We start from the raw sequence: 26,997 nt of genomic DNA on the forward strand, positions 1-26,997 counted from the left end.
ATACACATACACATGTATATATACCTGTGTGCATTCATCAACCACGGCGTCGGTTGCTACTCCGTGACTCTCGCGACTAATTTCGTGATTTCTTCTTCATCACCTTTCTGGTCCAGATCTCTGTTTCCTGATTAACATCTTATGTAAGTTCACATTTTTCTATATCACACATTACTCTTTATTATTCCTAAAACTTCGATCTCCTTATCCACTCAACGATCTCGATATAACTCATTGTTTTGCTTAGATCTGGTTCACTGTTTGATTTGCTGAATCGAGCTTGTTTAAACCTCAATTTCATATGATAAAATGCGTAATTTGATCTAGATCTGGTTAGTTTTAATTCATATTTTGTTAGAATTTCAATCTGATAAGAGTTAGGTTAGTTCAACATTTGATTTTAGGGTGCTGATTGTGATCTTGTTAGATTAGGTGTTTATAAACCCTATTTTTTTTGTTTAATTTCATTTTTTGTGGTTTTAGGAAATTAGGTTATTGATCTTGCATTTCTGTAGAACATTGTTTAGTTTTGTCTAAAATGGCATGTTGTTTGGCAATTATGTATTCTTTGTGGTGTTAAATACTTAAATGTTATCTATTTTTCCAGGGTAAATAGGATAACTTGTGGATTAGTGATCTTTTAGCTTATTGAATTATGCATTTCTGTATTCATTGTTTAGATTTGTCAAAAATGTGATGTTGTTTGGCAATTATATGTTCTTGTGCTGTAAAAAATACTTTAATAAAATCTATTTTTGCATTGTAAATAGGATAACTTGTGGATTAGTGATCCAATTCGCTTATTGATCTTGCATTCATGTAGAACATTGTTTAGATTTGTTGAATATGTGATGCTTCTTGGCAATCATGTGTTCTTCGTGTTGTTAAATACTTAAATATCATCTATTTTTCCAGTGTAAATAGGATAACTTGTGGATTAGTGATTAATTAGCTTATTGATCCGGCATTCCTGTAGAACATTGTTTAAATTTGTCACACATGCATGTTGTTTGGCTATTATGTGTTCCTTGTGTCATTAAATACACAGCGACTTCAAAATTGATATAGGTTTTCATCATCTGACTTTTTAGTTAATTTTTGATTTGTTTATATGTGGACAGATCCGGTATGGCTAATTACACACCAAAGAACATCCTTATCACAGGGGCTGCAGGCTTCATCGCCTCTCACGTCGCTAACCGGCTAATCAGAAGCTACCCCGATTACAAGATTGTCGTGCTCGACAAGCTAGATTACTGTTCAAATCTCAAGAACCTGAACCCATCCAGATCATCTCCAAACTTCAAATTCGTGAAGGGCGACATCGGTAGTGCTGATCTAGTTAACTACCTCCTGATCACCGAATCTATCGATACCATTATGCACTTTGCTGCACAAACTCACGTCGATAACTCATTCGGCAACAGCTTCGAGTTCACAAAAAACAACATCTACGGCACCCATGTGCTTCTAGAAGCCTGCAAAGTCACCGGCCAGATCAGAAGGTTTATTCATGTGAGTACCGACGAGGTTTACGGTGAAACCGACGAGGATGCGGTTGTTGGTAACCACGAAGCATCACAACTTCTCCCGACAAACCCATATTCTGCCACAAAAGCCGGTGCGGAAATGCTTGTTATGGCTTACGCTAGGTCTTATGGGCTGCCTGTGATCACCACGAGAGGAAACAACGTTTACGGCCCGAACCAGTTCCCGGAGAAACTGATCCCGAAGTTTATCCTCTTAGCTATGAGAGGACAACCGCTTCCGATTCACGGTGACGGTTCTAACGTTAGAAGCTACCTTTACTGCGAAGACGTTGCCGAAGCGTTTGAAGTAATTCTTCACAAAGGAGAAGTCGGTCACGTTTACAACATAGGGACGAAAAGAGAAAGACGCGTTATCGATGTCGCAAAGGATATGTGCAAGCTTTTCAACATGGATCCTGATTCAAGCATCAAGTTTGTCGAAAACCGACCGTTTAACGATCAACGTTATTTCTTGGACGACGAGAAATTGAAGAGCTTGGGTTGGTCCGAACGGACTATATGGGAAGAAGGTTTGAAAAAGACAATCGAGTGGTACACGAGTAACCCTAACTGGTGGGGCGATGTTTCCGGAGCACTTCTTCCTCATCCGAGAATGTTAATGATGCCAGGTGGCGTTGACAGACTCGTTGACGGACCGGAAAATGCTGAATTCGATTCATCTAATTTGGCGATCAATACTTCACAGATCGGCGTACAGGTTCCCAGTTCGAAAACTAGCGTTTCTTCTAAGAAACCCGCTTTGAAGTTCCTGATTTACGGGAAAACGGGTTGGATCGGTGGGTTACTCGGGAAATTATGCGAAAAACAACAGATTCAATACGAGTATGGAAAAGGTCGTTTGGAAGACCGTTCGCAACTTTTGGCTGATATTCAAACGATTAAGCCAACTCATGTTTTCAATGCTGCTGGTGTTACTGGCAGACCGAATGTTGATTGGTGTGAATCGCACAAAACGGAAACCATTCGTACCAATGTTTCGGGCACGCTTAATTTAGCAGATGTGTGTAGAGAACACGGGCTCTTAATGATCAATTTCGCAACCGGATGCATTTTCGAGTACGATGCTAAACATCCCGAAGGTTCTGGAATCGGGTTTAAGGAAGAAGACACACCCAACTTCATCGGGTCGTTTTATTCGAAGACCAAAGCTATGGTAATTATTAATCGATATTTCTTTTTTTTTATTTTGAGTAAAATGCCATTTTCGTTCCTGAGGTTTGGCCGGTTTTGCGACTTTTGTTTAAAGGTTTGATTTTCCGCATCTAGATCCAAAAGGTTTGAAAGCTTGCTATTTTCATCTAGCTCGTTAACTCAATCCATTTTTCTCCGTTAAGTCAGGGGTATTTCTGTTATTTCTTGCTAACCTAGGGTTATTTCTGTCTTTTTGTACATATACATTTAACATAATGTACAAGTTTTCAAAAGACCGAATTTCCCTTTAAGTTAACAAGAAAGATGAAAATACCCCTGACTTAACGGAGAAAGATGGATGGAGTTAATGAGCTGGATGAAAATGTCAAGAATTCAAACCTTTTGGATCCACATGCGGAAAAACAAACCTTTGGACGTAAGTCGCAAAACTGGCGAAACCACAGCGACGAAAATGAAAATTTATTCTTCTTTTTTAATTATTATTTCTTCATGCATATGTGATATATCATATATCAGAGTTGAAATTTATGGTTAATCATATATCATTTATTCACAGGTGGAGGAGCTTTTGAAAGAATATGATAACGTCTGCACTCTACGAGTTCGAATGCCGATATCATCAGATCTGAACAACCCGCGCAATTTTATCACCAAAATAGCGCGTTACAATAAAGTTGTGAACATACCAAACAGCATGACGATACTGGATGAGCTTTTACCGATATCAATCGAGATGGCAAAGAGGAATCTACGGGGAATCTGGAACTTTACAAATCCCGGGGTGGTGAGTCACAATGAGATTCTCGAAATGTACAAGAAGTATATAAACCCGGAGTTCAAGTGGGTGAATTTCACGCTGGAAGAACAAGCGAAAGTGATAGTGGCCCCACGAAGCAATAACGAGTTGGATGCGTCGAAGTTGAAAAAGGAGTTCCCTGAGTTGATGTCGATTAAGGAGTCGTTGATCAAGTACGTGTTTGAACCGAACAAAAAGCATTGATAATGTTTGATTCTTTTTTAGAGTTTGTAAAACTGAAGAGGCAGTTATGTTTGGTTGGTTGCTCATTTGTCCTACTGTATGTTTTGGATTATACATCTGTAATGTTTAAAGTCAGTCTGTGGTGTCACATTCGGATTTAAATTTTAGATTCATTATCAATTTTCTCGTCTACACTGAGATTAGTTGAATATTTTTACTTTTTAATTTGTTAAAAACCGCACGCAGGCTTGTACTATTGGATTTTTATAAGATTTGTTATTTCTTGGTATAATGTTTGTTTGTGTTTGTGTGTATTTTTTTTATTTCTTCATGACATGTTTGAGAATTTGTTGCCAAACTAGAAGTGTTAAAACAGCAGTGGCTCAAAACTGTTAAAAAAAGCTCGGTCGAAATTAACTCAGTTTCTAAATGAGCCGAGCTCAGGCCGAGGTTTTTCGAAATTGGCTCGAACTGGCTTGAAATTCATTCAAGCCTAGTTGAGCTCAAAGTTTCGGCTCGGTTGATGATTTTGAGCCGAGCTTGATGAACAAACCCTAACTCTGCTCGGTTCTAGCTTGTGAATAACACTAGCTCAAACAGGCTTTTCTTTGGTGTGGGAGGTATTGGTTTATAAAATAGGGGACTGAAGAAACACGGAACTAATCCTAAGGATAATTAGTTTGGTTTATGTTTCTACCATGAGGGTTAATCTTCTTTGATTTCTTGAGCTCCTTAATAACTGATTATCCTGCAAAACAGAACACTGTTAGCGCGTTAAGAGGGGAATATGGGGGTTTCTCTCTTAACCAGACTCCGGCGTGAGAATAAGTAACTATCTCGAGGAGATTAAAGTGAGTAAAGAGTGAGAGTAGAGGGAATAGAATGAATTAACCTATGAATGAAGTGTAAAGGATGTGGGCTGATGAGCCTTGGGCCGGAAGACGACAATAGAATGGATATGCCTTTTGTCCTACTGGTGTCGACCGTTAGTGTCTTCTGGACGTTTCTCGGTGCTGGCGCACCATGAGTGGAGCCACGTGTGACTGTTGTCGGTCTCTGTCATCAGCCAGTTAGTGGAGATCGTGGTGCAGGTGTCTCTGCCCCGTGATTGGTGCCACGTGGGCGTCCTTGAGTACTTTTTGTCTCCTGCACGTCAGATGATCGTGGAGCACGATTGAGCAGAACCTGGAGGATGTGGATTGGCTCTTTTCATCTGCCACTTATACCTTTTGTACTCTAAGACGTCTTTGCGCCGCATCCTTGCGCGGCCTTTGTTGCACATGAGATTGGCCTGCGCAAGGTATAGGCGATTGGAGGCTCGACTCCAAGATGCTAAGTGCTGAAGTTTTTTTCTTTTGTTTAGATCTCGCGCGAGGTTGTTGAGAGCTGTCCAACCCGCGCGGGGGTTGTGATTAAAGATGTCATTGATTAAGGAGTATGGTCCGGCGCGCGACTTGAAAGAACATTTGCGCGGCTTTTTGGAACCATACCCCTTCAGGGACTAGTAGGTTCTTCATGTGGTCCATTTTGCAGGCAATCGAATCTCCTTTGGTTCATGATTTTTGTAGCCTAATATTCTTTTATAATTCAAGTGGGACAAATGACCTGACCAAAGCCAGACCAGGGATTAGTCCCCATTCCCCCAATGATGAAAAGTTATAGGTTCGGCATTGATGAAAAGTTATTAATTTTATTGATTTTTGAAATATTATTCATTAGATGGATAGTATTCAAAAATTTACGATTAGCAGATGGTCTTAGGCTATAGGATGTGGTCATGACCCTTATGACCACCATGACCCTACACGTTAGTGTCATGTAACTCACCTTTAATCCACCATTCAAAACCACTACCCTAAGGGTGTGGTCATGACCCAAACCACTAGCCTCTTATTTATTTTAATTTATTTTTGTCTAAACAAAAAGTAAGATTGCTTTGTTGAAAAATGGAAAGGAGGACTATGGTTGTCACGGTTTAATCCATGCAAACCATGGTAGATCAATCAAGGGGATGGTGTAGCCTTCCATTCATGTTTCTAGGTGATAAATCATGTCCCAACCATGATGCCCACACCCTATACTCTTATGGTCTAGCGACATAGTATCGCTCTCACAAATATGGTATGGATTCAAATTCTTGTAAACCGAAAATGCAAGTTGATTACGTTGTATTTTAAATGTAAAAAATTGTTGTTAGAAAAATATGACTTACCATTTGATAAATAGTTAAAATACTAAATAACAAGAAACTAAATTATTGTGTAGATTAAATCTGTGTTGGCAAACTATTAAAACTAGGTTTTTTTACGTCATGCGTTGCCGTGAAACGGAGCAAATGATAATGTAAAACAAACATTATTTGAAAATGTAGCATGTTGTTTAGAAAACCTAACCGTTAGAATCGGTTCAGATTATATCGTCGTAACATATTACGATACCAAATAAATACATTTTTTGGAATACTGATCGAGGGTAAAAACTAAACAAATTATAACTACGTACTTAAGCTTAAAAAATAACGAACAGAAGTTATTAAAGAAATATCAAATTAATTGAGAAAGCAAAGATGAATTAAAAAAAGAGAAAAGAATTATTAAAACAAAAATAAATGATAAAGGAAATATGGTTTTAGAAAAGGAAAAACTGAAAATATGTTAAAAGTTAAAAGTAGTTATATAAAATAATATGTTGATATAATAAAATATTAAAAAGCTACATATTATTTTAAAATTAAAATTACTATTCATGATAGTTCGTATAAAATATATATATAATTGATGTGCTAACTAAAAAACTGACTGGAAATTGTCGTAAATACACTTTTTTAAAAATTAATGCAATGTTTTTTTTTTTTTTTTGGTTTTAACGACGACAATGAACCTATACTACTTTCATGCCCAGATTATGTCTTTATCAAATGTGCTAGTCTTACATTGGCTAATGCAATGTCTATACTATACAGTTATATTAAACAAAAATAATAAAAAAAAGGGAAGGAGTTGAGATTTATTTCAAAAAAGTCCAAAATAAAGTAAACCATGGCCAAACAAGATCTATGTTGATCAATGGTATTTTATTGATTACTCTAGAACTAATACAAGTTCTAATAATATATTTAATAAAACTGATCAAAACATCATGTTTAATACATTAACTAATTTTAACAGAATATTCCAATATTCTAGTTCTAGTATCAACAAATATTGATAACAATAACTTAACTTTAATAATCTTAGTATTTAAAAAAACTATTCTAGCACTAAAGAACATGTATGTGTTCCTAACATATCTAAAAACAGATCACATCAATCATCAATCTTTCACATGCATATTATTCAACAAAATAGCTGGCATTCCACAGTTAGAATTTGAACACATGATATTAGTAACAGAAAAAATAATACTCCTACAATAAAGGACTTATAACAAGCATGCTATACTCCTACATGTATTCAAGAAGCTTGAGTAAGATCTTTCAAAAACGCAACCACATCATCCGACGACTGTAAAAGGTAGCGCGCGTTTGTGCGTGTCCTTCCGACAGCACACGAGAAATAGTTATCTGCTTTCAGATCTAAAACATTCCACGATACCTTGTCCGCAGACACGGATGACCGCTTTCCACCATTTTCAAAAACGTTATTTCTGTTATTGTTAGTTGTTCGCTTATTATCTAAACTTTGAGGTGCCCGTTGCTTTTGCGATGTTTTTGACCCGCTTTTACCGAGCTTTTTGTCTCCGGGACCCTTTGCAGTATCATTTAGTTTGGGTCGTGGAATACCCATGCCGTTATAGGGAAGCTCGGGCTCGAAAAAGGTGTAAATATCTTCATCCTGAAAATATATAAAATCTTAAATCAAATGAAACATTTGTGTTTTAGTTATAAATATTTAGAGATCGGGTCCAAACTTTTTGGAGTACATACCTTCCCTAGAAAATGGCCGATACATAGGACATAATCAATCGGGGATGAAATGGATTTGCTATGAACTATCTCCCCTAATATACGAACGATTGTGATACCCTGTCAAACAATGTTTCAATATATTATATTTCAAACCGTTTACTTATGGATGGGTCAGTTCGGGTTATGTTTTATTTTTAACCGGTCAAATTAATAACATCAAAGAATTAACTATGTTGAAAGTTTCTCATCATGTGATTTTTCATTCAACTCTATAAAACCTACTATCAGTGGCGAAGCTTGAGATTTCCGACGGGGGGTCGAAAACGTATTATACCCAAAAATTTCTATAGAACCTGAGGGTCGAAAACGTATATACCCAAAAATTTATATACGAAAGCTACATATATAACATTACTGAGCGAAAAATTCAGGGGGTCGGGCGCACCCCCGGGACCCCTTCTAACCTTCGTCCCTGCCTACTATAAATAATTTAATTAGAAAAAAATGGATTGATTATCACCAAAATAGTTTTAAGAAATCGTTATCATATACGATATGAAACTAATTATAAGAAAAAAAAATTATACAAAATGTGTTTTGGGTCAACCCTGTCTGAATATAGCAAAAATTGTGTGATTTTGACCTGTTACCCAACCCACCGAACCTCGCGACTCGCCCACTTAACAACTAATTAATTATAATAAACTATATAAGATCATAATACAGATTGTAATTAACAAAGTGAGGCAAAAACCTTAGTTACACCAGCTGCTCGAACCTCAACAGAGCGGCTTCCTTGTACAACATCAACGGATGCATTGGATATCGGGCCCGTCCACAAATGCTGCAGCATGTCTCTGGCTTGAAGCCTCCCAAATTCAACATCTGCATTCCCGTTTTCGTGACCCAAAAACGAACATAATAATAAAGGATCATAAAAAGTGAATAAAGAAAGTTGAAATATACCTGCATACTTGTAGTTCCAAACGAGTGATGTCTCCCGGAGCTCGAAATGCGATCGAGGTGTTCGTTCGGTGAAGTACTCAAAGACATGCTGTCATAAAGATTACAACGTTAGCAAGAATTAGGTAACTAACGTAATATTTATGATTACAAAAGCAGTACTACAAAATAATAATCTAAAGAGTAAAATTCCATTTTTCGTCCCTGAGTTTTGGCCAGTTTTGCGACTTTCGTCCAAAGGTTTGTTTTTCCTCATCTGGATCCAAAGGTTTGAATTCCATTTTCATCCGGCTCGTTATCTCCATCCACTTTTTCTCCGCTAAGTCGGGGGTACTTTTGTCTTTTTCGTCGTTTTTGAATATTTGTACATTATGCTAAATGCTTTTACATAAGGTGAAAAAGACCGAAATCCCGAATTGCCTTTTAAGTTAACAAAAAAGACGAAAATACCTGACTTAAACGGAGAAAAATAGATGGAGTTAACGAGCCGGATGAAAATGGCAAGATTTAACACCTTTTGGTTCCAGCTGCGAAAAACAAACCTTTGGACGAAAGTCGCAAAACTGGCCAAACCTCAGGGACGAAAATGGCATTTTACTCTAATCTAAATGTTTGAATAGAAATACAACCTTTACGCTATCGACCCATTCCATATTCGAATGCTCGGGCATAGTTGTCATCCATGTTCCTTTAGTGGACCGCAGGAACATTCCATTTTCAGCCGCCAACCACATGTTGAACTCACCAAAGTTCTGGGAAATTAATGAACATCGTACCATTGTCAAAACAAAATAACAAAATGATAAAAAAAAAAAAAAAAAAAAAAAACTCAATAAAAGTAGATTTAGATAAATACATCATCCAATACGCTTCGGTCACTTCCACTGAGGACAACAACGGTTGTATGTGGATCATCGCAAAGCTTCGTCAGTGATTCTTTTAACTCCGGGTGCAATTTAAGATCCATTTCTCTAATCTGATCACCTCCACGCCTATCGGGAGTATCAACCGGTTCGGTTAATGTAGCGCTGAATCCCTGTGGTTTTTTAATAGAGTGAAAGATTAGAAAAATAATTAATACGAGATGATTAAAGGGTTTCATTTGTTTTTTATATGGATGATTAGATATGGATGTATTACCAGTATGATTAACCGATTACTTGACTGCAAATAACGCTCGATAGCCTCTTCAATGGGCAGTGGTGGTGGAACTTGTCTAGTCCTTTGTTGTGCTTCAACTACTGTGTCGTTCAGTTCACTACAATAGTCAACAATGAAATAAGTCAAAACTTAGCTGAAGTCAAAAGTCAAAACTCAAAAGTCAACTCTTACTTTCGGGTGGATAGAAAGTCACCAAAAGTGTATTTATAGTTTTCATAATCAGATCTAATGTGTTACTATTCATAAAAAAACTCACAAAAACATGTTTGTGGGTCAAATGGATCTGACATGTGCTAAATACGTGTGTTGACCCGAACCGGTTTTGACTATCACGCGACCTGACTCCCCATTTTGTACCTTACAAAAGTTTCGGCCCATTCTTGAGCAGTGTGGGTTGTGACATGTAAGAAGTTGTGGCGATGACGTTTTTCTCTTTCTTCAGCACTCATATTCAACGCTTGGCCTATTGAAGCTGCAACTTCAGTTATGTTCCATGGGTTTACAAGAATAGCCCCTGCACCAAGGGACTGTGCCGCACCCGCAAACTACAGGTACACAAGAAGAATTATATATACATCTATAAATCATGTGTGTGTATATATTTAGAGTAAATTGCCATTTTAGTCCCTGAGGTTTGACCAAAATTGCCACTTTAGTCCAAATAGTTTTTTTTCGTGCATTTTAGTCCAAATAGTTTTTTTCCATTTTAGTCCAAATAGTTTTTTCCCTGCCATTTTAGTCCCTGACTTTTGTCATTTTTGCCATTTTAGTCCCTGACTTTTGTCATTTTTGCCATTTACATCTACCACCACCGACCCCATCACAACCTTCTATCATCGCCACCACCTGCCTGCACGGTCACCATCACCACCCATCATTTCCACCACCACCGGCCACTTTTCCGCCACCCACGTCATCAACCAACACCACCGCCATCATCGTTAACCAGCAACCACCGCCATCATCTTCACTATAAACCGGCACACCACCATCCCCATACCATCGCACTTGCAAAAAGAGAAAGAAAAATGTGGTTTGACCAAAATTCATCTAAATTAACTAAATTTTTTGAATGGATTTAGAGGGTTGGATGAAAATGTCAAAAAATGACAAAAGTCAGGGACTAAAATGGCAGGAAAAAAAACTATTTGGACTAAAATGGCAGGAAAAAAAACTATTTGGACTAAAATGGCACGAAAAAAACTATTTGGACTAAAATGGCACGAAAAAAACTATTTGGACTAAAATGGCACGAAAAAACCTATTTGGACTAAAGTGGCAATTTTGGTCAAACCTCAGGGACTAAAATGGCAATTTACAAACAAAGTTTACGATATCGATAAGTACCTCACTTAAAATGAGCACCCCCCTTTTGGCATCTTGGCATGCAACAAACTCGTAACTGACAAGATTCATTCCGTCCCTCAAAGATGTGACAATTGCTATATCTGACAATGTTAAATTCACGCATAATAGTAAAGCTCACACTCTAGTGTTAAATTTTTGTATTATAAAGCGCATAAAAATCTTACTAATCGTACCAGTGACGGCATATAGCGCACATAAAGCCTGAAAATCCAGAGATCGGTCCTGCATACATGATAGAATGATTTAAAAGCATGATTAGCATGAAGTACAGTGTGTGTGTATAACTATATACACATCAATATTGAATAAGGAAAAAAAAAACAAAAGGCTAACCAGATGATGAATTGGAACAGTTGTGAGTGACCCGAATCTTCCATTTATCCGGCCGACAATTTCATGGACTTGACTTGTGAGTTTCTGATCTGCAACATTGCATTATCGAAAACCAAAGATAAAACAAATATTAAAAACTGAAAAGTCGATTATCTTATTAATTATCTTATAAACTTACACTCGGGAACATCTGTTCTTGTTGGTACGGCAATCTGTAACAAAACCACTTTATCACGCCAATATTGATTCTCTTCTAGAAACTTCTCGAATGCAAGTATCTTTTGCGGAATCCCTTTGATCATATCTAGCCGATCAACACCTAACATTACCTGTAACAAGAACAAATTTGTAAGAAAATATAACATGTTTTGAATCTTTAAAAAAAAAAAAAAAAAAAAAAAACACATTTTTACAAGTGATCTGGAAAAAAAGGTGGCATCACCTTTCTACCGGAAAATCTCTCTTTCAGTTCTTTCATATGTTCTTGAACTTGCGGATTTTCAAGTGCACGAATAAAGCGATCCGAATCTATACCAATTGGAAACTATAATTCCACAAATTAAAGAACCAACATTAGAAAATATAATCATCACTAAATATTTAACATTGTAACAAATTTATTTTAAAATTACCGCAGCAACACGAGTGAGTCTCCCTTGATCCTCTACACCTTCAGGAGTACCTTCAAGTCCAAGTATACGCGTACAAGCACTAACAAAGTGTCTTGCATAATCATACGTATGGAAACTAAAAAAACATTCAATTAAATTAATAATTTAATATATGTTTCAACTTATGAAATACGTATTTTTGATATAACAAACGTACCCAACCAAGTCAGCAGCAAGAACAGCACGTAAAAGCTCAGAACGAGAAGGCAACGTCCTATGAATTTCAGAAGACGGAAACGGTGTATGAAGAAACCAACCGACTTTCATGTTACTATTGTGATCTTTCAGACATTTTGGAAGAAACATAAGATGGTAATCATGGCACCAAACAACATCACCTTCTTCGTAATGTTCGTTTACCACATCCGCAAACATTTGATTTGCTTTCTTGTACGCTGCAAATTGTGATTGGAAGCTTCTTGTTGTTGCCAAACGGTCTTCTTGTGGAAGACCGAGGTAATGAAAAAGTGGCCACAATATGTTGTTACAGTAACCGTTGTAATATTGATGCACCACTTCTTCATCAAGAAACACCGGTATACACCTCTACAAAATGATAATGACTGTTAATCAATAGTTCAATGCCCTTTACTGAAAATTTTAATTTTAGAGCATTCACATCTGCTTCCCTATCCCCGTCCACATAATTATACTAAAACTCACTACATTTTCTTTCTCCTTTTCAATTAAATAATATTTTTTATACTTTTATCATTACATTTTCTCTCATCCACTCACAACCATTTTCAATAAATATTAAAAAATAAATGTGGGGAACAGTGTCACCCCAAATATACAGCTGAACAGTAACCTTTATCTCTCCTTCACTCCAAACCATTTTCACAAAATATTAAAAAAAATAAATGCGAGGGAACAGTGTTTCCCCAAATATACAAATGAACATTAACATTTTCTCTCTCCTTCACTCACAACAATTTAAAAAAAAAGTAAAAAATAAATGCGGAGAAACAGTGTCTCCTCAAGTATACAGATGTCTCCTTCACTCACAACAATTTAAAAAAAAAGTAAAAAATAAATGCGGAGAAACAGTGTCTCCTCAAGTATACAGATGAACGGTAACTTTTTCTATCTCCTCCACTCGCAACCACATTCCTAAAATATGCAGAACTCACTCACAAATAAATGCAAAACTTGTTGTGAATGCTCGAGGTTAAGAAAAAATGTACCTTTTCCGCCAATGCTTTAGTCAGTGCTCGTTGCCCAGGCTCATCGGGCACATTTACACCTGCCCATCCGATCCATTTTGCTTCAACCTCCTTAACACCTAGAATACGTTGAAACGAAACAGAATCAACAGATTTAGATTAAATTTTATATGTTCAACACAAGTAGATTTAAATGCATACCGAGGAGCGCGCTGACTAGACCACCAGCGCTAACTTCAAGCGACCAACTTTCTTCACCTCTTCTGACAGCAGAAACCGGCAATCTATTAGCAACAACCAATAACCGTTGCGTAAAAAGCCCACCATCCGGTTTCTCCCAACCGTCACGTGCAGCGGATGCTCCCTCTAGATACTGTTCCAACAAGTTATCACTAGAATCAACGCCGTCATTAGCGCTTGACTCATTAGAATATGAAGCTCTACTGTTCTTTCTCAGCTCTCTTTCTCTTAAAAGTCTCTCTATTCGACTTGATGGAACCGACGATGAGTTGGCGTTGTTGTTGTTGTTGTTGTTGTTGTTGTACTTATTTCCGGGCATGTTTGTTTTCTAACCAACTTCAACAGAAGTGGACAATATTCCCAAAGCAGTTGTTCTACATTATGATTAAATTTTAAGCCAATAAACAGGAAATTATTTCCATTAACCTCTAAAACAGTGGAAAACATGAATAATAACTATACAAATTCTTCACCATCTTCAGTAAACAAATAATAAAACTAGATAAACTAATGGAGATAATATATAATAATAAGAATGAATGGGATCCACATAATTTAACCAGAATACAAATGGGTCCATACTGTTTCAGTCCAAGATTTCAGAACCCCACATTTAAAATTCATCTTATTTCATTAATCCAATTAATACCCATAAATCCATAACAACAAACTTCCAAGAATTTTGCAAAAAAAAAAAAAGAACAATAACATTGCATGTGAGTAGTGAATAAGGGAGTTAAGTTTGAAGAAATTAAACAAAGCCCCCCAAGTTCATATGGATTCAAGAAACAGAGAGAGACTGACCAAAGTAGAGTCATTTTGTTGAAGTGAATGATTGGTTAGATCAGCGGATGTAGGATTTCCAATCCCAGCCGTTGAATTGGGGGTTAGAGAGAGAGAAAGGAAGAGAGGGAGCGTTTGGGTGGCAGAGAAAAGGCATGATGATGGGAGAAAGAAGAGGGAACAGTTGGATCCTCGTGTAAGCTTTACAAGGTCTATATCTCAACCCCCATGCAGCTAGCTAAGATCATCAATAATTGGAGATAGATAGATATCATCAGCAACTTATATATATTTTCCACTTATTTTTAATCAGGTTAAATAAAGAAAATATCATTGAGATATTGGTCTAGTGGTCAAAAGGCCTATCCTACGTAGTGGAGATATAGGTTGCGTCATTTTCGGGAGATATCTGAGTGAAATAACGAATCGGTGCTCTAATCTCGGGTTTGAACCTGACGGAGTTAAGGGTTTACGGATTCCATCCGGTTCGCGCGCATTAGGGGGTACGGTCTCATAGCGGTCGAGGAGTCGACCTTGAACATAGCCTTGAGTAAGGTGAGTTTACACGTAAGATTCTTTGTGGTTCAAAAAAAGTAAAGAAAATATTAAATAGTTTATAAAATAATAATATTTTAGAATAAAATATGTTTCAAATTGGCAATGAGTTATAGTTCAATTGGCATTGGAAGAGGGGAATGGAGATTTAGGGTTTGAATCCAATCCCTACCGGATTTTACTGTAGTAGCGACGAGTTTTCTCCAGAACTGAAAATGGTGGACTTGGGCTACTCAGTGCTTTCTACAATCGCAGATGTATAGGGTCGTCTTTTGCCATTGGGTTATACTAGGTGGCTAGGCTTAGGCTGTTCAAAAAATAAATAACATAAAATATGAGTACATGCCCGGAAGACAAAAGGTACATGCACTAATCGGTCTTTGTCTCGATTGTTGAGTGATATGTGTTTTATGTCCAAGGCTTGATGCAAAACTACCATCGAGCCGGGTCACCGGAAGCAGCCTCTCTATTCCTACAGGGTATAGGTAAGGCTTTCTACATCTTACTCTCCTTAGATCTTACCTTAGCTTTGCTATTGATAGAATTTAACGTGTATGATGAACATAAAATAAGAGTGTGAGAGTGTGTTGTGTGCGATATATATGTGTAGATAGTATGTATGTATGTGTCATCAAGGATCGGTGAGTGATAACCATTTTTCGTTGAAAAAAATCTTCGGAATCAAGCGGCGGTATGCCCCGTTGGGGCTCGCTCTATCCGGGCTTGACTCAGACTACCCTAAGCAACAAGAGAGACATGAAATAAGAGAAGCGGAAAAAAAAAATTGTGTGCTTAATAAAAAAAATGAGCTCCCGTAATGATAAACATAAACTCCATTGTTTGAAAGAAAATAACACGTATTCAATGAGTGCTTACGTAAGTTGAATTACACATCACCTACCTATAGATGGACACGTTGATATATAATTCTTTTTTTTTTCTAAAAGAAGATAAAAACCATTCCCATTTTTCCGGTAAGCCGCCGGCTGAAAAATTTTCAAAGGAAGTGATGTGCTCCGATGTCAATTGTCAATCTTACCTAATTATTGTACGATTTGCTATTCAAAATCTTCTTTTGTTGTTTTGCATATGAAAGACTAGCAATACTTTTAAAGGGCTCATGATTAGGTCCTTGAATAAGAAAGGTAATCAAAGTCATCTTAAATAACTTTCTAGAGATATATAACACCATTTCATCATGGCCATGAAAATGGGGCGTTATGTAATATGTAGCACTCACGTCAGTACGCGTCAGAAAGTGATGTGATGCAAAAGAGGGACGAGTGGAATCAGTGGCGCACTCAGGAATTTTTTCCTGGGAGTGCGGAAAAAATTTAAAAATTTTAGCCCCCTAGCTATATAAAAAACTTCGGTTCATAGCGGGTCGGATCGGGTCAGGTCGGATCATGTAAAACAAGTAGACATAAACAAACAAAGTTTCGCGGGTCGGATCAGATCGGGTCGGGTTGGGTCAATTTCAATTTTGAAACAATCAAACCCTATTTCCTAACTTCCTATCATATTAACAAACAAAGTTTCAAGTAAAATAGTAAACAACATAAAAAAACATCACAAGTAAGTAAAGTAACAACAAAAAACCATCAAAGTTCAAACCCTATCTACTTCTATTTACCCTAATCATTAAATAAAAAAAAAAAAACTTATCTAAGACATAGCTTGGTCTTTAATTAGAAGAATCTGACAGAAAAAAGTGGTCCAACCCTTTTCCTCTTGAGAAATCGCGCCATAACTTTTCTACTCATGGTTCTTATCACATATAAATTGCTCCATAAGTTCATAAAACAACACTAAACACTTAAACAAAATAAATAATCATGTTCAACCAATACCATAGTCCATAAGTTTCAATTTTAATTTTAAAACATTCAAGCCCTAATTTTAAATGTTGATTAGTAATCATATAAACAAACAAAGCTTAAAATAAAACAAAAAAATAATTAACTACAAGTCTAGAACAACTAAAAAACATCAAAAAACATAAAGAGATCAAACCCTTTTACATCTATATTTTCTCCTAATCACCGCGTAAAACAACAAAAATCAATCAATAAAAAAGGATAAATCTTTGGGTTAGGTAGTTGGGTTAATAAATTTAGATTGTAGATTGAGTTAACTAAAGTGAACAAGTGGTTAAAGAATAATTATACAAATTGTGTCATATACATATATATTGTTAATAATTAGTGTTTATTTTTTTTTTATAAATTCATAATATTTTTTTCTAGTGAGGACGGTTGAAAATTTTCGAGGGGTGCGGTTGAGATTTTCGACAAAAATTAGCACTTAATTTTTTTTTTCAAGGGGTGCTGCCGCCCACCCACCACTGTGAGTAGGTCCGCCCCTAAGTGGAATGTGGCGTTTTACAAAAAAAATAATAATAAAGCCATAAACATTAACCAATTAAAACCAACTCAAAATTCACCCACCAATGAAACGCCACACATTTGCCCTCATACCAGTAGAGATCCTCAAACCCCAACCACAACGTCGTGCTCCACATCAGACACGGGATGGTTAGCTTGACGTGAACTGGCTTTCACGCACAAGCTGTGTATTCTAAAAAAAATAGTTATGGTGCATTTAAAGGGACCCATTCTTCTAAAAAAATTTTATTGGGACCATTTCCTCATGAGACCAAATAAATAAAACTTTTTTGTGTTTTAATGTGAGAATAAAATATTACTAATGTAACATGTTAAAGGGTATGAATGAATAAAAGAAAAGGTTTGATGAGTGACTTAGTGAGTTACTAATAAAATATTACTAATAATTGACCTGGGAACTCTTTAAAAAATTTTGGTCACTTAAAGTAGAAGTGTCTCAGTAATTGCATTATTATAAATCTTCTTGTGGTCAAAATATAAATGTTAATCATAAACAAATTGCACAAATTATAAACTTTAATAATCAGTAGTGAATCTATGTGTTGCTGCAAGGCGTTGTGATGAAAAACTTATAAGGCTCGGTTTTAATTTAAGTTAGGTTAAAATATAGATAAAAATAATCACGTCGCAATAATATATTTGAACTTTGAATTAAATTTACATCCAAAATTTAAATAAAATAAGCATGTCGCACGGTTTTGAATAAAATTCACATTATAGAAAAAAAAATTAAAAATTTATAAATTGTGAAGCAACTTTAAGGGCTTGTATATTTGTGCTTTGATAACTTGAACATTACTACGAAACAACTCCTTTTTAAACATAATTCACACCGAAACGTATATGAAAATGTGAATGTCGCAACGATATATTCAAACGATCATTAATAATAATAATAATAATAATAATAATAATAATAATAATAATAATAATAATAATAATAATAATAATAAAACAATAAATGATAAAAAGGAGACATATTACATTTTTTTTTCTTTAAAGTAATTTTATGCAGGATTAAAAATAGGTAGGAAAACTGATTTGGTGTATTTCTACTTCCACACTCACCCCCACATCCTCCACCCATTACTAGTTATGGAAACAAGAAAGCACATATCTCCAACCTCTAATGACATCATTATATCAATAAAGCTTAATTATTGTTTATAACTAGAAACCACTGGTAGATATTCTTTTTCTAGAAAGAAGGACAGCTTGTAAAAACAAAAAAGAACGCACAAGATACTGTAGCCTGTATTCAATGATCTGATAACCGGATATAGGTGATAACAATGGTGGACTTATAGTGTGAGTAGGGGTAGCACGGGCTACCCCTCAACCCGGTCTCCGTAGTGTAAAAATACCCCTTAACTTCATTTCCTTAGTGTAAAAATACCCTCAACTTCGTTTCCATTATATAAAGGATACCCCTGATTCTAAAAAAAAAAATAGGATATCCCTAACTTTTTGGGCTAGTTCCGCCACTAGGTGATAAGATGTTTTCTCTCTATCTAATTGTTAGAGAGTTCAAATTCTATAAGATGTAAATATACGTGACTGATAAGTAGTGATTAAAATTAGAAGTTGTTCTAAGAAAATTGATAATTGGATTAGTCATTAAACCTACCGTTTTATCAGTCGATCAGTCGGGTTAGTTTTAAAAAACTAGATGTCGTCGTAAATAAGTTTATTTATCTTTAACAAAATACGAAGACCTGAATAAGAAAAAATATGAAGCATGAAGTGGTAAACAAATCAATAAATGAGATGGTAGAAGGAAAATAATATTAAATAAATTTGGCTGAATTTGCCAAACTATTGTCGGACAGTTTAAAGATAAGAGCATTCACATTGGAGTCTCTATTCTATATAATATAAAGGAAACAACAAAAACACCATCACATTGAATTGAAATCTCTATACTAGAGAAAATATATAGAAAGTAAAGTACACCTCTATATTTAGAGGTTTAGAGTATTCATATTGGAGCCTCTATTATATATAATATAAAAAAAAGAATAGAGGAAACAACAAAAACACAATCACATTGTAATTTCTATAATAGAGAAAAATATAAAGAAAATAAAGTACACCTCTATATTTAGAGGTTTATATTCAACCCTCTATATTTTTATGTGAGTGTGTAAGAAAGAAAAAAAATAATAAAATAGTGTTCATAAGAAAGAAAGAAATAGATAGATAGAGGTAGAGAGTCGGATGTAAGATGTTTTCGATAAATTAAAAAAAAAATTAGAGAAAAATGTGTTTTTATATAGATGGAGATGGAGACTCCAATGTGAATGCTGGTTCAAATGGACTCAACCAGACTAGTTATATAAACGTTTCCAATCCAACCGGCTGGTCCGATTCTAAAAACCGGTAATAATATCCACAACTTATTAAAGTATAACACTAACCTATCTTCCTAATTCACCGGGAATAATCTTGTCATATGGCATCATCTCAATTTCTTTTACAATATCGATTTAAGTCCTAAAACCCCTACATACAAACACTATTTCTTCAAAATGCTAGTATTAAACCTTAGTTAACTAAAAACACAAAATAAACACATATAAATATAGTTCTAAAAATGTGTAATCATCAACCAAATCCAATTCTAAACTCACCCAATTTCAGATTCCTTAAAACAAACGTTCATATATCAATCTAAACCATTGTAAATTATGGAACAATACTTAGTTCTCATAATCCTTCGGTAATTAACTTATTATACGAATCAACGCAGTTACAAACCAATGCACGTGACGAATAATCGTAGATCTCAACTCAAGATACAGTAATAAAAACAAACCTGTTTGTTTATTGATTACAATCAGAGGCACGGCTCCTTCAAAGTTTCGTTGTGGATTGAGAAGGAATATGAGAGTGAAATGAAGGATGGATGGTGTAGGGTTTTGTAGCAAAGCATATTAGAGGAGTAGGATGAATTCCATTTGGTGTTGATACGCAAGTTTTTTTGGTGGGAATTGGGATCGACTTTTTGTGAAAAGCTGTTTCTCGTGGCTCATCATTTGGAGGGAATTTGTTCTTCCTCCTTTTGTTTTGTTTTCCAGGGGTTAATTACATTTTTGGTCCTTTATGTTTGTAGTGGATTGCAATAAATGATCTTTGACTTTAATGATTATAGTCGTAAACTTTTATTTGGAAAACTCAGTACACTCTACGTCCTTTGGCCCTAACCTGGTTAAAATATTCAGTTAAGTCTAGTCACATAAGGGTACCTTAGTCTTTATACCTAATTATTTAAATTATTTAATAAATAAAAGAAATTAGCATTTAATTATGAGTAAACTGCCATTTTGGTCCCTGTGGTTTGGGCACTTTTGCCATTTTAGTCCAAATCTCAAACTTTTTACATCTGGGTCCTTGTGGTTTGCATTTTGTTGCCATTTTAGTCCAAAATCCAAAAACCCCCTTTTTTGACTGTTGAAAGCTGCCTATTTTGTCCTTTAATGCATGGACATTTTGGTCATTTTTTAAATTTATTAAAACATATCTCCTTAATTCATCATATGTCGTCATCATCATAAAGACATCATCTTCATCATCTTGCAAACCACAAACCCATCATCATTATCTTCATCATCCCTCCTGTTTTGGTCAAAAATCTGATGAGGATAATGCAACCAAACTCTTTGTTACGGGGTATGATGCTTGAAATGAGGAACAATGATAAGGATCACTTAGATGTAATTTGCACAATTGACACAAAGATTTATACGAGGAAAAAGCCCTTGATCAATGAATGATCTCCGGCATAAAAAACCTCGGGTGATGGAAACTACCGATCACCAAGTTCAAATTAACCAACAAATGTTTGCAACTTCGGATAGTAACGAGCTAGGTACAAGGAATTTCTAGTGAAAGTGTGTGTTTTTTGCTAAGTGTTTGCAGAGAATTCGTGTTTTGTGTGTTGTTTGTGTGGTGTGTACGAGTTATGTCTCTAATGAGCTTGTTTCCCCTTAAAAAGATAAGAAAAAACAACTAACTAACTTCCCGAAAAAGGTGGAAGTCACCCATGACCACCACCAACAGTTATTTCTTCAATATGCACGTGCCTAAAAGCATATTCCACGAGATTCCAGCAAAGAAGTGGTCCACTACGTCCATTACCTGCATTTACACATTAAAAACGTGCAAAACATAAAGGATCCTGATCCTCAGACTCGTGATCCTCAGACGCGTGATCCTCAGACTCTGGATCCTCAGACTATCCGCATCATCCATTAAGGACCCGTGATCCATGCCCAGACTCAGGATAGATGATCCTTAGCATAAAATTCATGCCCTAACAATTGCCCCCGATATGGCAGTTGTGATAAGGATTCACAGCTGTCATATTTCCGTCAGAAGCGGACTAGCCGTTGCTGCTGGTAACTAGTTGTTACACTGCCTGTCGTCACTGATAAGACCTGCTATAATCATGATTGCAGAATATAGAGTTAGAGATAACTCCTCAAGTGCCTTTACAGATCAGAAGATCCTTCCGTTCATGGAGAATGAATCCTTCTACACAGTTTGCTATTAACCTTCTTGCACTTTAATTTCTGCATAGACACTTTAACTGTTAGATAGCCTTATCCGGCCTGGGTGGATGGTCCACGGTTTTGCTGGTGAAATCCAGGCCAGATGATTTGATACATAATGAATGGGTAATGACATTAAACATTTTTAGCTACAACTGTTGTTGTTTTTTTTTTTCTCTTTATTTTTCATGTATGCTTTCTATTTTCAAAGATATCATCGCCAAACAACTGGAAAGTTATTGGAAATCTGATGATAATGTTAAACTTTTAACAGAAAACTTGAAGTGTTCGAACAAATGTGGATCAATGACCCTTAACCAAAAAGGATAAGAGACAACTTACGGCTTCGAAAAAGTTAGAATATTACATACCAGAGAATCCAAGTTAGGATTCTATATCCTTGTAAATTATTGCTGAATAAGCAAACTATGAAAAGTAAAGCTTCTAGGATCAAGGATCCTTATCGTCAGAACTTGTATAACTTTAGACAGTAGTTTCTAGCGTGAAGGATCATGGATCCTTGAACAATAGGCAGGATAATGGGTGGTGGATGGATCCTCTGTTTGGGGGATGAAGCCACTCGTTATCCTTCCTTCTTTTATTTTCTGCACTACAAAGAACCGTAAACAATGGACACCCTTTGCCAACCCATGTGGACGGGCCACGTTTTGCTGGTAGAAACGTGGGTTGGCAGTTTTGACAACCTTAAAAGGTTTAATGTTTTGTGAATAAAATAACTTTAACTTTTTGGCTATCTCCCGTGTTGCTATCCTTATGTATCCTTTAGTTTTCAATTGTTGTGATATACATTTGTTTGAATAAGAAAAGTTAAACAAATTGAGTTTAAGAATTTTAGGATATGATCCAGGATCAAATATCCTATAGTCGAAAAGTTCCGGAAAGTAGTATATTTTAAGGATCATAAGTTCAGTTGTCAAAGTATAAGGGTTACTCAAATGAATAATGAATAAAATCAAAATAGTTAAGGATCATACCTGAGAATCCAAGTTAGGATCCTAACCTTTATCATTATAAACAGGATAACCATAAGACAAACCTTAATGGAAGGTAAGGATCAAGGATCCTTGGTCGTTTGTCTCCAAAAACCTGAAATAGGATACAACTTGGGACTAAGCCAATATAAGATAAGAGTTAGTAACTGGGGACAAGCCCAACAAACTGGGGACAAGCCCAAATAAACTGGGGACAAGCCCAAATAAACGGATGTAAACTGGGGTCAAGCCCATATAAACGGATGTAAACTGGGGTCAAGCCCATATAAACGGATGTAAACTGGGGTCAAGCCCATATAACTTGTGTAAACTGGAGTATGGCCCTTACTGGCGACTATCCAAACTTGAGCGACATGAAAATGCCGAAACCTTAGCTAACGTGAAAACGTTAGAAACCTTAGGAACGGATGGATGGTACGTCTACCATTATACGTAGGATCCTAGGTATAGCTAGTACAATGGAATTATCAGCCCCTAAAGCGAGTACTGGTCCCACTGCCTTGAACTATACCAGGATCATCGTGCGCTACTGGCGAAACTGGGGACAGGCCCAAACTGGGGACAAGCCCATAAACTTTGGAGAGTTGGCCAACCACTTTGATCTTCTGTAAAATGATAACAACTCTGCAAAAGCTTAAACTTTGTGAAAATAGATGTTAACTGATTAACACCTTTAACTTATGATAAGTAATAAGTATAAAATGAATGAAAATGAAAATGAAAGTAATGTGTTACCAAATGTAGAATCATATATCCTTTGAGGATCCTGGATCCTTAATCAGAATACCGGTATCGCTGAAGATCCCTGATCCTTCTTACTTAAAGTATTTTTTGAGATGAACAGCATTCCAAGCTCTTGGTAGGAGATCACCATCCATTGTTAACAAATGATATGCCCCCTTTCCTGATTCAGCTTCAATTAGATAGGGGTCTTCCCACTTTGGTGCTAGCTTGCCATCAGAAGGATTTATAGTGTTCTGGAATGCTTTTCTTAGCACAAAATCACCAACTTGAAATCTGCTAATCCTGACATTCTTGTTGTATGCTCCAGCCATTCTTTGTTGATAACTGGCCATTTCCTTTTTTCTGACTTTGAGCAAAAGCTTCTTCTTAGGATACATATGTTATGTTGGTTGGTGTAGAATATTACTGTGTCTTTGACAAGCATCACATTTCTTTACGTATTCCACAGCATACATCTTCATGGTAGGCCAATAGTATCCTGTTCTAAGGATCCTTGAGAATAGTGCTCTGCCCCCAGTTTGGTTTCCACAGTCTCCTTGACTTTGAAAGCTTTAGGATTTTGTCCTGTAGGGATCTCTCCATGTTGTATATATCTTAGGATTGGAAGGATCCAGTATCCTGAATTCGACTGTGCGGGATCACCAGGTATGATTGCAGAATCCTCCACTATCTCCATGGCCATGTGACCCTCAATTGTAGGAGTTAAAACATGGGTGATGAGTATTTTTCACATCTTCTGGCATCTTTAGGAATGATCCAAGGTTAGTTAAAGCATTAGCTTCTGCATTTTCTTCCCTGGGTACCTGTGGTAGACTGAAAAAAGCAAAAGAATCTGCCAGTTTCCTGACTATTTCTAAGTACTTGATTAGCTTTTCACATTTGACAGTGTAAGAACTGTTATAATGATTAGTAATTGATAGAGAATCTACATATACTTGAAAATACCTGATCCTCATGTTATTAGCTAATTGCAAAACTGCTATCAAGGCCTCATACTCTACCTCATGATTAGTGGTTTGGAATTCACATGCAATGGATTGGGGTATAATGTCCCCCATGTGGCGATTTTAGTAGTGTGCTTTGTCCAGTTCCTTTAACATTTGAAGCTCCATCCGTGAAGAGTGTCCAAGGATCCTTGGTCTTCTCAAGTTGTTGAACTTCTAATTCAGCTTCCCTTTGTAGATCACTACTGAAATCAGCCACAAAGTCAGCTAAAGCTTCGGACTTGATGACAGTCCTAGGTTCATACTTAATGTCATATGCATTAAGCTTGACTATCCACTTTTCCATTCTACCTGCCATTTCAGTTTTCCTGAGAACATTCTTGATAGAAAGGTTAGTTTTCACAATAATGGTGTGAGTTTCTAAATAATGTCTATGTTTAGCAGAAGCCATAATTAAATCAAGAATTAATTTCTCTAAATGAGAATACCTGGCCTCAGCATCAAGTAGAATTTTACTTACATATCCTTAAGAACCTTAAGTGCAGCTTCATGCTTATCAGTCCACTCAAACTTGTCTTGAGCAATTTGTCTACCTCTTCTTGGATAATGGCATTCCTTTCAAGTGCAAACTTTCTCCTGTTATATCTTCATGTTTCCAAGCGAAGGTAGATTTTCTTCTTTCCAAGAAGGATACTAAATCCTGCTCAATACTGTCTAGGATCCCAGATCCTATAAAAATTTTGGATTCAGGATCCTCTGGGTTCAACATAATATCCTTGACGTCTTGCTCTCTTGCCTCCATGACGTCTTACTCCTTGGAGGCTGGCTTCATTGAAGAAGTGCAACAGTTCTTTGCCTCCTGCTAACCACTTTCTATCTTCACCATATCTCATAGAGTTGGGACCTTGACACATTGATGACATATTGAGAGGGATTGCCTTCATATCGTGTATCCATGGCCTGCCAAAGATAACATTACAGCAAGATAAGCAATCGATAACATAGAATTTTTTTAACATAATTCACTCCCTCTATGTAGATAAGAAGTTTGGTGTCCCCCAATGTAATCTTTGTCTCTCCACTGAATCCCACAAGGACAGATGATCTTTGGACAATATCGGATTCAAGGATGTCCATTCTATTGAGGACATCCAACTGGATTATGTTCACTGAGCTTTTCCCATTAATGAGAATCCTGCGAACAAAATGGTTAGATATAAATAATGTAATAACTACACCGTCGTGATGAGGATCCTGAATATCTGCACAGTTATCCTCATCATATGATATCACTTTCTGCTGGGTAAGGATGGAGGTCCGAACAGGTCTGCCCCCATTCTCCATCTTTGTTTCCTTTGCACGTCTCTTAGCTGCTGAGAACCTCCGGAGATGAAATGGATGATTTGAGCATCGGATGGTGGAGGAGGAGCTTTTTCAGGAACTTTCTCAGGATACTTGATCCTAGACTTTTTCCTTCCGAGCAATTCCCTCAAGTATCATTTGCTCAAAAGATAACCTATCTCCTTCCTTAATGCTATGCACTCATCTGTGAGATGACTAGAATCCCCATGGTAAGCACACCATTTTGATTCGTCTTTGGTGGCAGGCGGTTTGTCATTCTTCCTTGGCCACCTAACCTTGTCACCTAAACTCTGCATAGAAAGGATTAGTTCATTATTATCAGCAGGAAAACAATATTCAGAAATAGGAGGATAATCCTGATCATCTTCCTCTTGTTCCACAACATGCACACTCTGGTTGTCATGCTTGGAGTACTGCTTGGATCAGTTATCCTTGAGATAGGATCCTTATTTGTCTTGCTTTGAGGATCCTGACAATCTCTCGTGGATCCTTTTGTCATCCTCTAAACGGATGAACCTAAGGGCCCTGTTTCTGTCCTCATCTAGGTTCCTGCAAGGGGTCATGACAAGATCATCATAGAACATTGAATCCCTAAGCAAACCCATTTTAAAGGCTTCTAGAGCTGTAGCAATATCTAAGTTAGGGATTTCCAAGGATTCTTTACTGAATTTAATTATGTAATCTCTAAGTGATTCATTATGACCTTGAGTTACCCTATATAAATCACTAGTTAATCGTTCAAATCTCCTACTGCATGAGAATTGGCTATTAAACAAATTAACTAGCAAATGAAGTAATAGAGTAAGGAGGAAGACTTAGCAGCCATTTTAACGCTGATCCGGTAAGTGTGGATCCAAAGCCCTTGCACAAGCAACCAGATTTGGTGTCTGAAACCTCTTTGGTATCTCTGCATCACAAATAGGTGGTGCAAAACGAGATATCTTGTGGCTTCCATCAGGAATTTCAGGAATGGGCTTAACCACTCCTGGAATGTTGGATATTATATCCCTAAGCTTCAGCAATTCCTTAGCCATAGCTTGGTTGATACCTGTATCCTGCACAAAGCCATGGTTAGCATTGCAAAAATTATTCAAAGTGTTACCTCCTGAATGATTCAAGTTTGGAATTCCAGATGTGAATCCATGTTGGCG

At 36.5% G+C, this 26,997-nt stretch overlaps 2 protein-coding genes across 3 annotated transcripts; one reads left to right on the forward strand and one right to left on the reverse strand.

Moving 5' to 3' along the window:
• Positions 1-3,918, forward strand: LOC110929428 (trifunctional UDP-glucose 4,6-dehydratase/UDP-4-keto-6-deoxy-D-glucose 3,5-epimerase/UDP-4-keto-L-rhamnose-reductase RHM1). Its single transcript, XM_022172587.2, has 3 exons — positions 1-143; positions 1,122-2,703; positions 3,259-3,918. The coding sequence occupies exons 2-3, from the start codon at positions 1,129-1,131 to the stop codon at positions 3,700-3,702; spliced, it is 2,019 nt and encodes a 672-aa protein (XP_022028279.1). The 5' UTR covers positions 1-143; positions 1,122-1,128; the 3' UTR covers positions 3,703-3,918.
• A 3,063-nt stretch (positions 3,919-6,981) lies between these two features.
• Positions 6,982-20,238, reverse strand: LOC110929427 (alpha,alpha-trehalose-phosphate synthase [UDP-forming] 1). Of its 2 annotated transcripts, none has more exons than XM_022172585.2 (18): positions 20,049-20,238; positions 13,452-13,864; positions 13,272-13,369; positions 12,242-12,630; positions 12,046-12,160; positions 11,856-11,957; positions 11,592-11,742; positions 11,414-11,502; positions 11,254-11,302; positions 11,060-11,160; positions 10,070-10,257; positions 9,692-9,809; positions 9,408-9,587; positions 9,181-9,303; positions 8,555-8,642; positions 8,343-8,473; positions 7,607-7,705; positions 6,982-7,514 (listed from the first exon to the last, which is right to left on the reverse strand). In XM_022172585.2, exons 2-18 carry the CDS (start codon positions 13,807-13,809, stop codon positions 7,134-7,136), a joined length of 2,760 nt encoding a protein of 919 aa, XP_022028277.1. In that variant the 5' UTR covers positions 13,810-13,864; positions 20,049-20,238; the 3' UTR covers positions 6,982-7,133. The 2 variants fall into 2 exon arrangements, with proteins under 2 accessions (XP_022028277.1, XP_022028278.1); XM_022172586.2 differs by lacking the exon at positions 20,049-20,238 and adding an exon at positions 14,295-14,916.
• Between the last annotated feature and the right edge of the window lie 6,759 nt (positions 20,239-26,997).

The sequence above is a fragment of the Helianthus annuus genome, chromosome 3 (assembly GCF_002127325.2).
Source record: "Helianthus annuus cultivar XRQ/B chromosome 3, HanXRQr2.0-SUNRISE, whole genome shotgun sequence".
Classification (NCBI taxonomy): Eukaryota; Viridiplantae; Streptophyta; class Magnoliopsida; order Asterales; family Asteraceae; genus Helianthus; species Helianthus annuus.

Coding starts and splice junctions, on each gene's coding strand:
- LOC110929428 (XM_022172587.2), top strand. CDS start 1,129: ATGGCTAATTACACACCAAAGAACATCCTTATCACAGGGGCTGCAGGC. Junction 2,704..3,258: donor ATTCGAAGACCAAAGCTATG/GTAATTATTAAT, acceptor ATTTATTCACAG/GTGGAGGAGCTTTTGAAAGA.
- LOC110929427 (XM_022172585.2), bottom strand. CDS start 13,809: ATGCCCGGAAATAAGTACAACAACAACAACAACAACAACAACAACGCC. Junction 11,161..11,253: donor TGCGCTATATGCCGTCACTG/GTACGATTAGTA, acceptor TAACATTGTCAG/ATATAGCAATTGTCACATCT. Junction 9,810..10,069: donor TGGGCCGAAACTTTTGTAAG/GTACAAAATGGG, acceptor TGACTATTGTAG/TGAACTGAACGACACAGTAG.